Raw genomic sequence first — 14,420 nt, 5'->3', positions numbered from 1 at the left:
GTTAAGACTGCCAAATATAGAAAGAAGAAAATATCCTTCAATTTCATAGAGACTTTTGCAGTCAAAGGTACTATGTTGCAGATTTGTCAGTTAGTTAAATTGCCAGACTGCACAATAGATTTTTGATACAATGCCAAGATAAATGGAAAATCCCACCTAACCGGATCATATTCCAGAGGTGAAGATGAGAATTACATTTTGCTTGTTATTCATAAATCACTAAACGGCTCAATGCCACGTATTTTCTAAATAGGCATCTATTTTTGGATGACTATCAGGATAATGTTTCTTGTTCCAAACAGTGATTTTGTCTTTTGCTCAACAGTTTCAACAATCTGTATCCTTTGCAGGTTTATTTCAATAAGTTTATGTGAAAGATTTTAGCTAACAAAATATGACTTTTTGGCCAGAAATAATGTCTATTCAGTGAAACCCATAACTACTTTTATAGTCTGCAATTTCCAGTATTTCTTCTTTCTTTAAAGAACCATTTAACAGCTCTAACTAGTCATTAATTCATTGCCATCATTTTAAGTGAGTACTTTGTCCCATATTCCATCATCAATTCTTCCAATCAGTGTCCAACCTCTTTAATCCAGCTGCAGTAAGATAAATGCATATTGACAAAGTATGGAATATTAATAGTCAGAGACATAGTAATCGAATCAGTGTTGTGTTAGAATAAAATCAGACACTCAAACCAAAGGAATATATTTGAAAATCCAGAAAGATATTTATATATATAGACATTAATTTATGACAATAGAGTCAAAACATAAAGAGAGATATGAAATCATCTTCAAAAGATGGTGGTGAGAAAACTTGATCACACATGCAAAGGTCTGAAACTGGATCATTATTTCACACCTTGCACCTACTGGATTAAATACTTAAATGTTAGATCAGAATCCATAAAACGCTGAAGAAACATAAGCAAACACTGCATGATATTTGCATCAGACACTGATTCAACTTCATTAGCAAGAAAAACAACAGCAAATATAGAATACATTAAACTAAAAAAGATTTCACCACTATGAAGGAAACTTTCAGTAAAAAAAAAAAAGACATCCTAGCAAACTGAAAAATACATTTGCCCAACATATATATGAAGAGGCATAATATCCAAGATAAATAAACCTTCACAAAACGTAACAACAAAAACAAAGAATAACCCATTAAAAAACTTGGAGAGAAGACCTAAGTACACTCTCTAATGAAGAAATACTAATGTCACATACACATGAAAAATATTCATTATCATTGATTACCAGGAAAATGCAAATCAACAGAACAATGAGTTATGACCTCACATTGATATGAATAGCCTACATTAAAAACAGTCACTGATATGGAGAAAAAAGAATCTTAGCTCACTATAACCAATAACATATACTGGTTCAGCCACCATAGAAAATAGCATGGAGAGTTGTCAAAAAATAAAAAAGTCGGGGCCAGAGCAATAGTACAGCAGGTAGGGCATTTGTCCTGCTTGAGGATCCACAGTATCCCATATGGTCCCCCTAGTACCATAGAAGTGATTCCTGAGTGCAAAGCCAGGACTAATCCTTAAACATCAATGGAAAGGTGTTATCCAAAAACCTCAACCCCTCAAAAAATTAAAAATTGATTTTATATATGATCTGCTACTGTCACTCTTTACATAAGACAATAATGTGAAAAAATACATGCACACCAATGTTCATTGCAGAACTAATTATGGTAGCCTGAATCTAGAAAAAAAAAACCTAAGTGTTCCAAAACAGGTAAATGAATATAGACCCCAAACAAACAGAACTGCTTAGTTCCTGTGATGCTTGCAGGCCCCTAGCTCCACTCCTAGATGAAATTGGGAGTTTCAATTTCAAACAAGCCTATACCCACTGATTTTTTAGGGAATTAATGTGACGTCAGGGTTCATACTCAATCCCAGTGCATTTAAAGCACGTATTATTGTTCACTGAGCTATCTGCCCAATTCCTGAGACTTTGTTTTTGTCATTATTCCCCAAACAATACAGTATAATAACTATGTATGTAGCATTGAACTTGTATTGAGTATTATCTGTTGTCTACATTATCTAGAATTGATTCAAATTATAGGTGAGTGTATAGGTAGATTTTGTGAATAATATCTTTGTCACTGTCACTGTCCTCTCGTTGTTCATTGATTTGCTCAAGTGGACCCAGTAACGTCTCCATTGCGAATAATATATCATTCTATATACGTGACTTGAGCATCCACAAAATTTGGCATTCGTGAGGTTGTGGAAAAAATCTCCCATAGATATAGATATGTATGCAATACAAAGTTTGATTGTATTATGTGTGTCTATATATATACATATACATATATATATGTCCAGTATTACCTCAAGGCAGGATATTGATAGTGCTATGTTGATAGTAATTATTAAACATAATCCAATAGATTAGGTAAAATGTTGGAAGCAAAGGTCATCATTCTACTTGATCTCAATAGGTTGAAAAGATAAAGATAAGTGCCAACAAAAACTCAGAATATACAAATTCCATGTACTCAATAATTGCTCTTCAGATTTTTTCAATGAAAGAAAAAATGGTCGTATTTAATGCTAATTCTTCCATTCAAATTGCCAGAGATCATGTATTCATGTGGTAGTGACACTGTGTCACTTAACATAACTAAAAGATGTCTATTTATTTCAACTTGTATAAAAAAAATTGGATGAGGGTGAACCTGAACCCACAGATTCTAATTAGAAATAAAAGTAACCTGAAAACTAAAAAAAAAGAGAGAAAAAAATTACAGGGAACAAATGGCTTTTTGATTTAAAAAAAATCCCATAATGTCCCAAAATAGAGACGAGTATGGGGGAAATTAACTACCAAAGAGGTAGGGGGAGGGGTGAGACTGGGGACATTGGTGGTGGAAAATGTGCACTGGTGGAGGGATTTGTGTTCGATCATTGTATGACTGAAACTCAATCATGAAAGCTTTGTAACTATATCTCATGGTGATTCAGTTAAAAAAACATTAAAAAATTTTTTGATCATTAATATTACACTAAAATAGAAGATAAACGAGAAAGCCAGCCCTTAATAGTAATGCAGTCATTGGACATTCTCTTCACCCTCCACCCTAGACACACAGACACTTTCTCACGTTGGCTGACATTGCTATTTGAACAGTTGATTATTGATAGCTCCCACGAGATTCTTGGAAATAGCTGGAGGATTCTTTTTCTTATTAAAACAGGAAGAGGAAAAGATAATTTCTTTTCCCAGTTTTTCATTTTAATCATTTAAAACATCTTTGATTCTAATTCTTTGGTTCAACTGCTGACTACTAAATTACCTAGATAAGTCTTTCGAAAGTACATTTACATTGGGTTGACTAGATCAGTTGCTATGATAAGATTCAATCCAAGAAAATGGGCTTAAATATTAAGATTTTATTTATAAAATTACTTGTTACATGTTTTCACATGTTAAATAGGTGAATAAATAGTTGTTGACAGTGTCTACAGTATTTCAAGTGCACAAAAGTAAATAGAAACAAAATTAAATCTATAAATTCCAGATGTCTAGAGACATTTTGATTTATCCCCAAAGTAGTCAATTTTCATCCAGATGTTTGGTTTTATGGTTGTTTGTTTCTTGAAAATAGATGTTTAGGGTAATATTAAAATACAGTTATGGCATTATTTCAACTATCAATCTGTTTCGGGCCATCTTAGGAAATTGTTTGAGAGTGAAGATACATATTTTCATTGATGCTTTCTGCAATGTATTTGAACCATAACATGACAGATATTGTGAATTTATACATAATAGGCAGCAATGAGAGCAAATAAATACCTTTAAAGTGTTCAAATCAATGTTTAGCAGGAATTATTCTTATTTATAGAATTTTCACTATTTAAAAAAGCATGTTTTCTAGATTTTACTTATTCATATTTATTTTGTTTTGAGTCATGCCCAGTGATGCTCAGGGTTTACTAATGGCTCTGTGCTGAGTGCTCAGGGAAGCATGTAGACTGCCGGAGAATGAACCCGGGTCATCTGCATGCACAGCAAGAACTTTACCTCCTATACTATTGTTCTGGCCTCAACATTTAGATTTTAAATTGTACTATTCAAGCCAATTAATACAGAAAAATTCTCTCTACACCTTTGGAGCAATAGCACAGCGGTAGGGCGTTTGCCTTGCGCGCAGCCAGCCCGGCTGAGCCAGGTTCGATTCCTCCACCCCTCTTGGAGAGCCCAGCAAGCTACCGAGAGTTTCTCGCCCGCACGGCAGAGTCTGGCAAGCTCCCCGTGACATATTCGATATGCCAAACACAGTAACAAGTCTCAAAATGGAGACGTTACTGGGCCCACTCGAGCAAATCAATGAACAACGGGAGGACACCTTTTCTCAATAAAGGTTCAATATGGGAAAGATACATTCTACTTAAAGAGTAATTTGTGAGCTCCCATTTGACCCAGCAATACCACTCCTGGGAATATATCCCAGAGAGGCAAAAATGTATAGTCGAAGTGACATCTGCACTTGTTTGTTCATTGCAGCCCTCTTTACAATAGCCAGAAACTGGAAGAAACCTGAATGCCCAAGAACAGATGACTGGTTAAAGAAACTTTGGTACATCTACACAATGGAGTACTATGTAGCTGTTAGAAAAGATGAAGTCATGAAATTTACATACAAGTGGTACAATATGGAAAGTATCATGCTAAGCGAAATGAGTCAGAAAGAGAGGGATAGACATAGAAAGATTGCATTCATCTGGGGGATATAAAGTAACAAAGTATGAGATTAATACCCAAGAATAGCTGAGATCAGCACCAGGAGGATTACTCCATAACTTAGAGGCCAGCCGGGTATCCTAGAGGAAAGGGCTATTCAGATAGAGAAGGGAGCACCAAATAAAGGATGTTTGGAAGATCCTCCCAGGAGGGGAGATGCATGTCGAAAGTAGACTATGGACTGAACATGTTTGCCACTCAATGCCTCTTTTGCAGACCACAACACCCAAAAGGAGAGAGAGAACACAGGGGATTGCCCTGCCACAGAGACGGGGGGATGGGGGGATGGGGGTGGGAGGGATATTATCCATGGTGGTGGAAAATGGGCACTGGTGGAGGGATGGGTATCTGATCATTGTATAATTGAAACCAAAGCACACAAAATTGTAAATCTACAACTTTAAAAAAAAATAAAATAAAATAAAGGGAAAAAAAAAAAGAGTAATTTGATCAAGAATGTTTTTAAAACTAAGGAAAACATTCTAAGTATTCCTAATATAGAACAAAGCAGACTTCTTACCAAATAACAAAATTATATTAGAGCTTTTTAATCAGAGGAATAGAAAAATTGAGAAAAACAGTGAAGTCATGCATATATAAAAACTTGATTTATCTAGAGTTGAAGCAGTAATACCAGAAAAAATAACTACTGTGATAAATTGCCCCGGGACAATTTGTGATCCATAAGGAGTAAAGCAAGTTTTTTTTTTATCTCACTGAGTTTTGGTTCTCACTCAGGTTACTTAACATGATAAAAGACTGTTAAAGTTAGTGTTATTTATGTAGAAATTTATTGCGCCCCACCAACACCAAAGTACCTAAGACTCCCCACCACTCTCCCTAGGTCGCCTATAGTCCACCTCTCCTTACCTCCCTTTCTTCCTCCTATTGCTTACTGACTTTGTAATCCAAGGCTAAGAGCTTATCATTGTTTATTATTCTCTATTCTCTTATTTTGTCTCTCTTTGAGTGAGACCATATGGTATCTGTCTTATTTCCTCTGATTTATTTAGCATAATAAATAAATCTACTTCCATCTACTTCCATCCACATTGCACAAACTACATGGTTTTATATTTTGTACAGCTGCAAAATATTCCATTACATAAATCCGACAGACATTCTCTGTCCATTCATCTGTCATTGGACATTTGGGTTGTTTCCCTGTCCTGACCTTTGTACTAAATGTTGCAATGAACATAATTGTTGATGTTACTGTCACTGTCACTGTCCTCCCGTTGTTCATCGATTTGCTCGAGCAGGCCCAGTAACATTGTGAGACTTGTTACTGTGTTTGGCATATCCAATACGTCACAGGTAGCTTGCCAGGCTTTGCTGTGCGGGCAAGATACTCTTGGTAGCTTACTGGGATCTCCTAGAGGGGTGGAGAAATTGAACTCGGGTCAGCCATGTTGGCTGCATGCAAGGCAAATGCCCTACCTGGTGTGCTATCGCTCTATCTCTTCAAATTAATAATTTTGTGCTTGGGGGTAAATGCTATGATATGTAATTTCTGAACCATATGAAAGTTCTATTTTAATGTATAGATTTTATACTGTTTTCCATCAGAGCTGAACACATGTTATTCTCACCTTCACCAGCAGTAAATTAGTTCCTTCCCAACACATGCGTACCAACACTGTAGTTCTAGGTCTTCTTCATATATGTTATTATAATTGGTATGAGATTATATCTCATTGTTATATTGATTTGTGTTTTCCTAATAATTGACAATAAGCATTGTTTCATATACCTACTAACAATCTGTATGTCCTCTTCAGAAAAGTGTCTGTATATCTCCTCTCCCTATTTTTGATGTGGTTACTAATTGTGACATCTTATTATCTCATTCTTACTTTGGACAACCTGGCAGGCTACCAAATGTAACCTGCCCACACGGCAGAGTCTGGCAAATTCCCCGTGGTGTACCCAATATGCCAAAAACCAGTAACATTATCCTGAACCTAAAAGAGCCTCGAATGTGGCACTTTTTAAAATCTCAGGGCTAGGACAAAGGAGATGTTACTGGGGCCTGCTTGAGAAAATCGAAGAACAAGAGGAAGGCAGTGATACAGTGATACTAATTTTATTGTTTTTAAGCTTTGTGACTGTTTTATATAGCTTGGTTATTAGTTTTTTATCTGATGTATATGTATATGATGTACATATTTTCTCCTGTTCAGTGGGTTGTCTTTTTAATTCAGCCTGGGTCTCTTTCTCCATAGAGGAATTTTTTTAAATTTAATGTACATGGGCTGGAGAGATAGCACAGTGGGTAGGGCGTTTGCCTTGCACGTGGCTGACTGGATTCGATTCCCATCATCCCATATGGTCCTCTGAGCACCGCCAGGAGTAATTCCTGAGTGCATGAGCCAGGAGTCACTCCTGTGCAAAGCCGGGTGTGACCCAAAAAGCAAAAATAAAATAAAATAAAATTTATTGTAGACCCCCTTATTTTTGGCTTTGCTTTTTTTAAACAATTAAATCAAATAACCTCATCTGCCCAAGGTAGATATTCTAGAGATTGTCAAAAGGCTCAAAATTCTGAAGATGTTTATATAACAGAAAATCGACATAGTCACATGTTGTGATTATATATATATATATATACATATATATGTATATAGTCATTGTTTTGGGGAAATAAAAACTGATTGAATCCATATAGCAATAAGTGTATATCAATAAGCACTTCTCACCCTGCACTCAGGGGATGTAAATTTAAAGTGACACAACTTTGAAAGTTATTTAAGTGTTGTTGAGGTTTTTGGGTTTAAATTGAAGACTCATACACCTAATCACCCACTGATAGGACTCCTTAATGTACACTCAGAGAAATTCTTTTGTTTTTTTGTGTTTCGATCATACTACATTTTAGAAAGGAGATCATGCAGTTCCAGGAATTTAATCACAGGTAAAATGTGCTTCAATTCTTTAAGCCATCTCCCTGACCCCTAATATATCAGATAGCTTTTATTAGAACACATAATAAAAGTAGTTGTCCATGAATAGAATAATGCAAAAACTAGTTTACTCATACAATGCAATAATATAGTTATTAAAAATGAATGAATGTAGTCCTTTTAATAAGCATTAATAAAATAATAAATTTGTAGTTAATAATCTATTTTTATAAGCCTAAAATTACAAAGTCAAATATTTCTAAGGGTTTCAGTTGAAAATTTTATTTTATTTTGCTTTCTATCCTAGATAAAGGGTTGCAATTATAAACACCATCACATTTTTAGAATTGTAGTATCTTTGTGTGGGATAAACCAAAAAATTCAATGAAGAAGAAATATTTAGCTTAGATAAACAAAAACATACACTATATCATTGAATCACTGTCATCTCATTGTTCATTGATTTCCTCAAGCAGGCACCAGGAACATCTCCATTCATCCTAGCCCTGAGATTTTAGCAAGTGCCAAATTGGAGGCTCTTTCAGGGTCAGGGGAATGAGATCCGTCATTGATGCTGGGTTTTGGCATATCAAATACATCTCAGGGAGCTTGCCATACTCTTCTGTGCCGGCAGGATACTCTCTGTAGCCTGCCATGTTCTCTGAGACGGAGAACTAGAAAATAAGAGGTCTTGGGAGCTTGGTTTTATAGTCTCTGGATCTTGGCCATTGATGGGGTTATATGACCGGGGGACATTTGTGAGTGTGACTGCCTAGCTACTGGAAGCTGTGGGATCTAGGTGGAGGAGGCCCTGTCCTGATATGAGCAGGCTTGGAGATCTCAGCCCTGAGTCCCGCACATCTGGGTTCCTCTGCTGGCTCCTTCATGCGTGAGGCTTGTCCGAGTTTGTGGAGAGTGGTCTTAAGCATGGCTGTGGCTGAGTTCTGGAGGGCTTCAGCTGCCGGAACTCTGCTCAGGGCGGGGAGAAAAACTCAACCTGCCCCCCTCCAAGAGGCCCCGTCAGGACAGCCAGTGAGGGGGCATACGACTGCATTGTTCTCTTCATTCAACAAACATACAACAATAAAAAATTAAATGGGAGAGGAATAAAATCCTTCCTAATCAGAAAGATGAAATGAGGACACTGGAGAGACAGAGAGACAGACAGAAAGAGAGAGAGAGAGACAGAGACAGAGACAGAGACAGAGAGAGCACAGAATGAATGAGGCTCTCTATTCCCTAAACTCCAGAGGTTTCCCCAAGCCCTGTCATGAATAAGCCCAGAGCACAGTCAGATGTGGCTGAGAAACCAAAATCAAATAAAAATAAGGTGCAATGATGCCAATATCATTCTGGTTCTGATAATATATGTTTATTAAATGTACGTTTTAGATTTTATTTAATGGCATGTATTAAATTATGATGATTCTAATCAGTTAAGCTTTTCCTTTAAAGAAGGAAAGCTATCTCTGCAAAGCGAATTTACAGAATAATCAAATCGTCTTGTGAATACAGCAGTAGATTTTAGCAATAAAAATGACCTTTCAGGAGCAGCTTCCTAAGTAGCTGTTGACTTGTTTTCTGGCAAGTTAAAGAATTCAAGAATATAGGGGCCAGAGAAATAGTAAAGTGGGTAAGGCATTTGCATCTGCCTTACCTGAGACCTCGTAAGTCTCCAGAGGCACCAAGAGTGATATCTAAGCACAGAGGTAGGAGTAAACACTGATCCCCACCAGGTGTGAACCAAAACAACAACATTAAAAAATTGGGAATATAAAACATTTGACCAACAGGATGAGATTCAAGTGGTAGTGCACATGCCTCACATATGGGAGGTTGAAGACTTAGGTCTTGCTACATACACACACACACACACACACACACACACACACACACACGAGAGATGGGGGGAGTTTCACAAAGACCCATAAAATGCCATTTCTAGGGGAGGGTAAGGCTAAACAGATAACATTTCTAATTTATACCAACTCTTTAAGAACAAAAACTTTGAGCAACCTAAATGCTCAAAGGGTTGCTCAAAGTTAGAGTTCAGTAACATCTACTTTTGTACTGCATGCCATAAAACACAAACAGCATAGATTATAAGCACCTTCAACATTGTTTTATTTTCATAGTCACTCCGTCACAGGGTTCTTGCAAGTCAGTGGGAAACTACTTCTCACTGATGAAAGAAAGAAAGAAAGAAAGAAAGAAAGAAAGAAAGAAAGAAAGAAAGAAAGAAAGAAAGAAAGAAAGAAACTCTCTGCTTAATTTCTGTTTTTCTTTCTTTTCTTTGTTAAAGGTGAAAGTCTGGTTCCAGAATAGGCGAATGAAGTGGAAGAGAGTGAAAGGAGGACAGCAAGGAGCTGCAGCCCGAGAAAAGGAACTGGTGAATGTGAAAAAAGGAACCCTGCTCCCGTCAGAGCTTTCAGGAATTGGTGCAGCCACCCTCCAGCAAACGGGGGACTCTCTAGCAAATGAAGACAGCCACGACAGTGACCACAGTTCAGAGCATGCACACTTATGATAAATAGAGAAGATAAGCTCCATTCTCAGGAAAGAAGTATTGTGATGGCAAGCCTTACTCAAACATCGTTTACAGAGAGAGATGACTATGACAGTAATTTTTAATATTATTAAATCCAGGCATCTCCAGTCTATTTTCAATGAGTTCTAGGGGGTTTACACTAAGTGCCACTATTAAAGATACCTTTACAGCGAAGATGGAGGTGATCTTGCTCTGATCACTTTTGGGATGTATTTGTTGTGTGTATGACAGCAAGTATGTGTTTGCTTTTGCTTGCACTGAAAGTTAATTTTCTATCAAGAACAAACCATGAGACATTTGTATTCAAGATGCTTCCAGAATGAAGAATCGGAAGATGAATTTGCAGATAACATTCCAGATGTACGAGGTCATGAGTATGAAGTGGGCAGGTATTTTGCTTTTGCTTGCACTGACAAATTGCTTTCTAGAATAAACCATGAAACATTTTATTCTAAACAGCCAGAGTGCCTGAAATCACTCTTTAAGTGGATAAAAAAAATGTATTTTAACTCTGTATATATTACCCTTAAATCATTTTCCTGTCTTCACTATGTTTAGCAATGCATTCATATTAGCTGATGAAAATAGGCAATCACGATGACAACCAGAATCAACTTCTTGTATTTTTATACATTTTGTCATCCCAGAAACAATCAACACATTCTTCCTTGTGTTCAAGTAGAAAAAAGTACTTTAGAGTCTGATAGGACATATTGTACCACAGACAAAACAAATCTTATGTTGCATTTTCTATCAACTGCTGCTAATACATTATTATAAAACTTACCTAGCTCCTCAATTCTTCCTCTCTTATAGCTTGAAAAAAATTAGGATCATAAACAAGTCAGTTACCTTGCAGAAGTTTTTTTTTTATATTTTAAAAACTCATCTGGTTTTTATTCCTATAAAATGATAGCTGTTGAAAATACATTTTAATTAACAAGGAAGTGTTTTCCCCTTGTATTGCAATAATGTTAAACAAGTGTCAAAATAAAATTGATTCCTTAAGCCGGTAGATAATACAAATTTTGAATGTGTTCAAATTAAATTCAGTGCATATATATTTTTTCATACATGATGTATCACACAGAACAACAATCTTTGTATCTTGTAAAAAGAAATGTGTTTAATAAATGATCCTTTGTAAATAATTCTGGCTTCTCTTACTGCAATTTCCTAAATGCCCTACGTATTTTAGTATAAATACTTTAAAAAGTACCAAATGTATCTGCAATTTGGGAATCCAATGACCATAATGAACAAGTCATCCATATTTTATTTTGTAAACCAGTTATTCAGTAATCAAAGAATATAAGAGCATTTTAATTTTACCTATTTTCTTATTTGAAGAATTTGTCAGATGGACTTCTTGTATGCCTTATAAAATTGAAAGTAAAGTTAGAAGAAAAAATTTTATTGAAAATAAGATGAACAAGTCATATTTCAAGTTATAAAGAACAGATATTAACCAATCCAATGAATATATCTAGGTAGAATATCAAATAATTATTTCTCTGACTGATGTGCAAATAAGCTAAATAAGCAACCTACTCTTATCACATTACCAATGAAAGAAGTCAAGGAAAATAATATTATACTGTATTTTGTATTATGCATGATTATACACACATTGGATATCTAAGTCCTATTTTTAACATTATAAGTCTGGGTTTCTTTTTGTCTTTATTTTAACCAGAAGTGTTTAGGAACATCCAGTAACTCTCAACCCCAAATAATTAGTAATGAAACGAGAAAACAAATTGGTGAAAATTGCCAGATAACTTCACCATTTAATTTGGTTTAGAATGGTTGTATTGACAAAACACAGATTCAGTTCATTTTACTTTCTGTCCAGTATAATTTATAAAGTACTGAAAAAGTAAACAGTGGATTTGTATAAAAACTTTTCTGTTTATGTAATAAAATTCATCGTTGTCCTTAGCAGTATGTCCAAATTAACTTTGGGTAAAGAATAATCAGACTGTGGTTTTCAGGCATAAAACAGACACTCTTCTGTCACTCACTCGACTTAATATGCAGTATATTTTATACTGATGACATCTTCTTGGGTGGACTGACATTATTATTGTAGGATTTAAATTTGAAACATCTTGACAAATTGGAGAAGTGGGAAACTATAAATTGAATTGAGTTCAGTAGTGACAAAGTGGAGGATAATTCATTTGGGCAGGGAAATAATTTCCAGAAATAAGCAAAAAGGACTGCTTAGAAGTAGCAGAAGAGAGACATTAGGACTGTGGTCAAATAGCAAACTATAAGAATTACAATTTGGTATGAAAAATGAAGTAGGGAAAAGTGATTCTGAATAGATATGACATTTTGCAAATGTGAGGCATTTGTATTGTGGACCATAGCTTTAAAATAATATTGTTAACTCTTCTAAAGTGATATAAAAAAAACTTGACTTCAAAGAATGGGGAGAAAGAATCACCAAACACCAGCTGAAAAAAAGGCATTATTTAATTTATAAAAGATTAATGAATCCACCACCTAAAATACAGGGAATCCTATGTCCCTGTAGTCATTACCATCATTATAAAATGATGGCACAATGACAAGTAAACAAGCTGATTAGATTTATTTTAACTTAGAAATTTGCTATTCATCACTGACCCTAGGACTGAATCATTTGGCCACACTGTGTACCCAACGTATCACATGGGCAGTCCTTGTTGCTTTCATAACACTGGTTGGTGCAGAACCTTCAAAAAACTTGCAAACACTTTGGAGTACTTTATTATTCTTCTCTCTTAAAAGCAGCATGTAAATTAGCTAAATAAACTTCAATACCCTTCTAGAATTAAATCTAGTAAGGAAATTTTAAATATGCTCGCTTCTAGAATTAAATCCAGTAAGGAAATTTTAAATATGCTCGTGCACCATTGGGGTTAATTTGTCTACAGAATGACAAGATCTTAACTCACTTGCTACTCTTCATTGGAAATCTGGCAAGACATAGTATCTTTTTACTAATACCCATTCATATAATTCCATACCAGACTATGTAGATCTGTGGAATTTATAATAGCATAAAGAATTTTGAGAATTTTGTAAGGAACATGTTAGCATTTTTATTCCCAGTAAGATTAAAAAAACTGAACACTACAATTCTTTCCTAAAACCTGAGCAGCATATATTTAACGTATTATTAACATGGCCTGGATTTCTTTTTACTTCCCATATTTCCCTAGACTTGTCAACATATATTTTCACTGTAGAGACCTATGACCACAGTTTACATTTTGTTTCTAATATACTAAGTTCACTTAAAATAATTCCAATCACAGTTTTCATACTTGAATGATATCACATAAAATAAATATTGGTAAAATATTAGGATGGACAGAAAAAAAAGCAAAGTCAATCATAAAAGTACTTTATCTTTTTAATGGTATTTTTGTTTTGTTTTGTTTTGTTTTGGGGTCACACCCAATGATGCACAGGGGTTACTCCTGGCTTTTGCACTCAGGAATTACTCCTGGTGGTGCTCGGGGGACCATATGGGATGCTGGGAATCGAACCCGGGTTGGCCGCATGCAAGGCAAACGCCCTACCCGCTGTACTATCACTCTAGCCCCTTTAATGGTATTTTTAAAGACATTTTTAAGTGTCACTGTCATAAGACCCAGAAAAATACTTCAGTGGGTAACATGTTGGCTTTGTACCCTGCTGATCTCTGGAACCACATATGGTCCTCTGAGCACAGTCAGGAGTGATCCTTGAGCACAGAACAAGGGTTAAGTCTTGAGCATCATCCGGCAAGGCCCCAAACCAAACAAATATTTAAAATAGTAAAAAAAGAAAACAAAAATCTTTTTTGCTCTTCACTAACATTTTTAAAAGAAGGGGAAAGAGAGGAAGAAAGAGAAAGAAGGGGAGAAGGAGGAGGAAAAGCAAGAGGAGAAGGAGGAGGAGAAAAAGAAGGAGGAGGAGGAGGATGGGAAGGAAGAGGAGGAGGAGGAAGAGGAGGAGGAGGAAGAGGAGGAGGAGGAGGAGGTGGAGGAGGAGGAAGAGGAGGAGGAGGAAGAGGAGGAGGAGGAGGAGGAGGAGGAGGAGGAGAAGCAGAGGAGTAGGAGGGGTCAGGAGTGATATAGAGCCTGAAGTAAGCCCTGAGCACCTCCAGGGGCCCCTCCCCACCTCCCCACACACAGAACATTTGAA

General features: G+C 36.0%; 1 protein-coding gene across 1 annotated transcript in view; it reads left to right on the top strand.

Annotated features, from left to right (window-relative positions):
• Window positions 1-11,496, top strand: part of MEOX2 (mesenchyme homeobox 2) — a 72,320-nt gene extending 60,824 nt beyond the window's left edge. Inside the window, exon 3 of the mRNA XM_056118361.1 lies at window positions 9,993-11,496. Within this exon, the coding sequence (XP_055974336.1) occupies window positions 9,993-10,217 (225 nt within the window). The 3' untranslated portion in view covers window positions 10,218-11,496. The remainder of the gene's footprint in view (window positions 1-9,992) is intronic.
• Window positions 11,497-14,420: the final 2,924 nt, after the last annotated feature.

This window comes from Sorex fumeus, unplaced genomic scaffold (genome assembly GCF_029834395.1).
Source record: "Sorex fumeus unplaced genomic scaffold, SorFum_2.1 ptg000037l, whole genome shotgun sequence".
NCBI classification, from domain to species: Eukaryota; Metazoa; Chordata; class Mammalia; order Eulipotyphla; family Soricidae; genus Sorex; species Sorex fumeus.
Note: the sequence above shows the minus strand (reverse complement) of the source record. Positions and strands in the feature narration are given on the sequence as shown.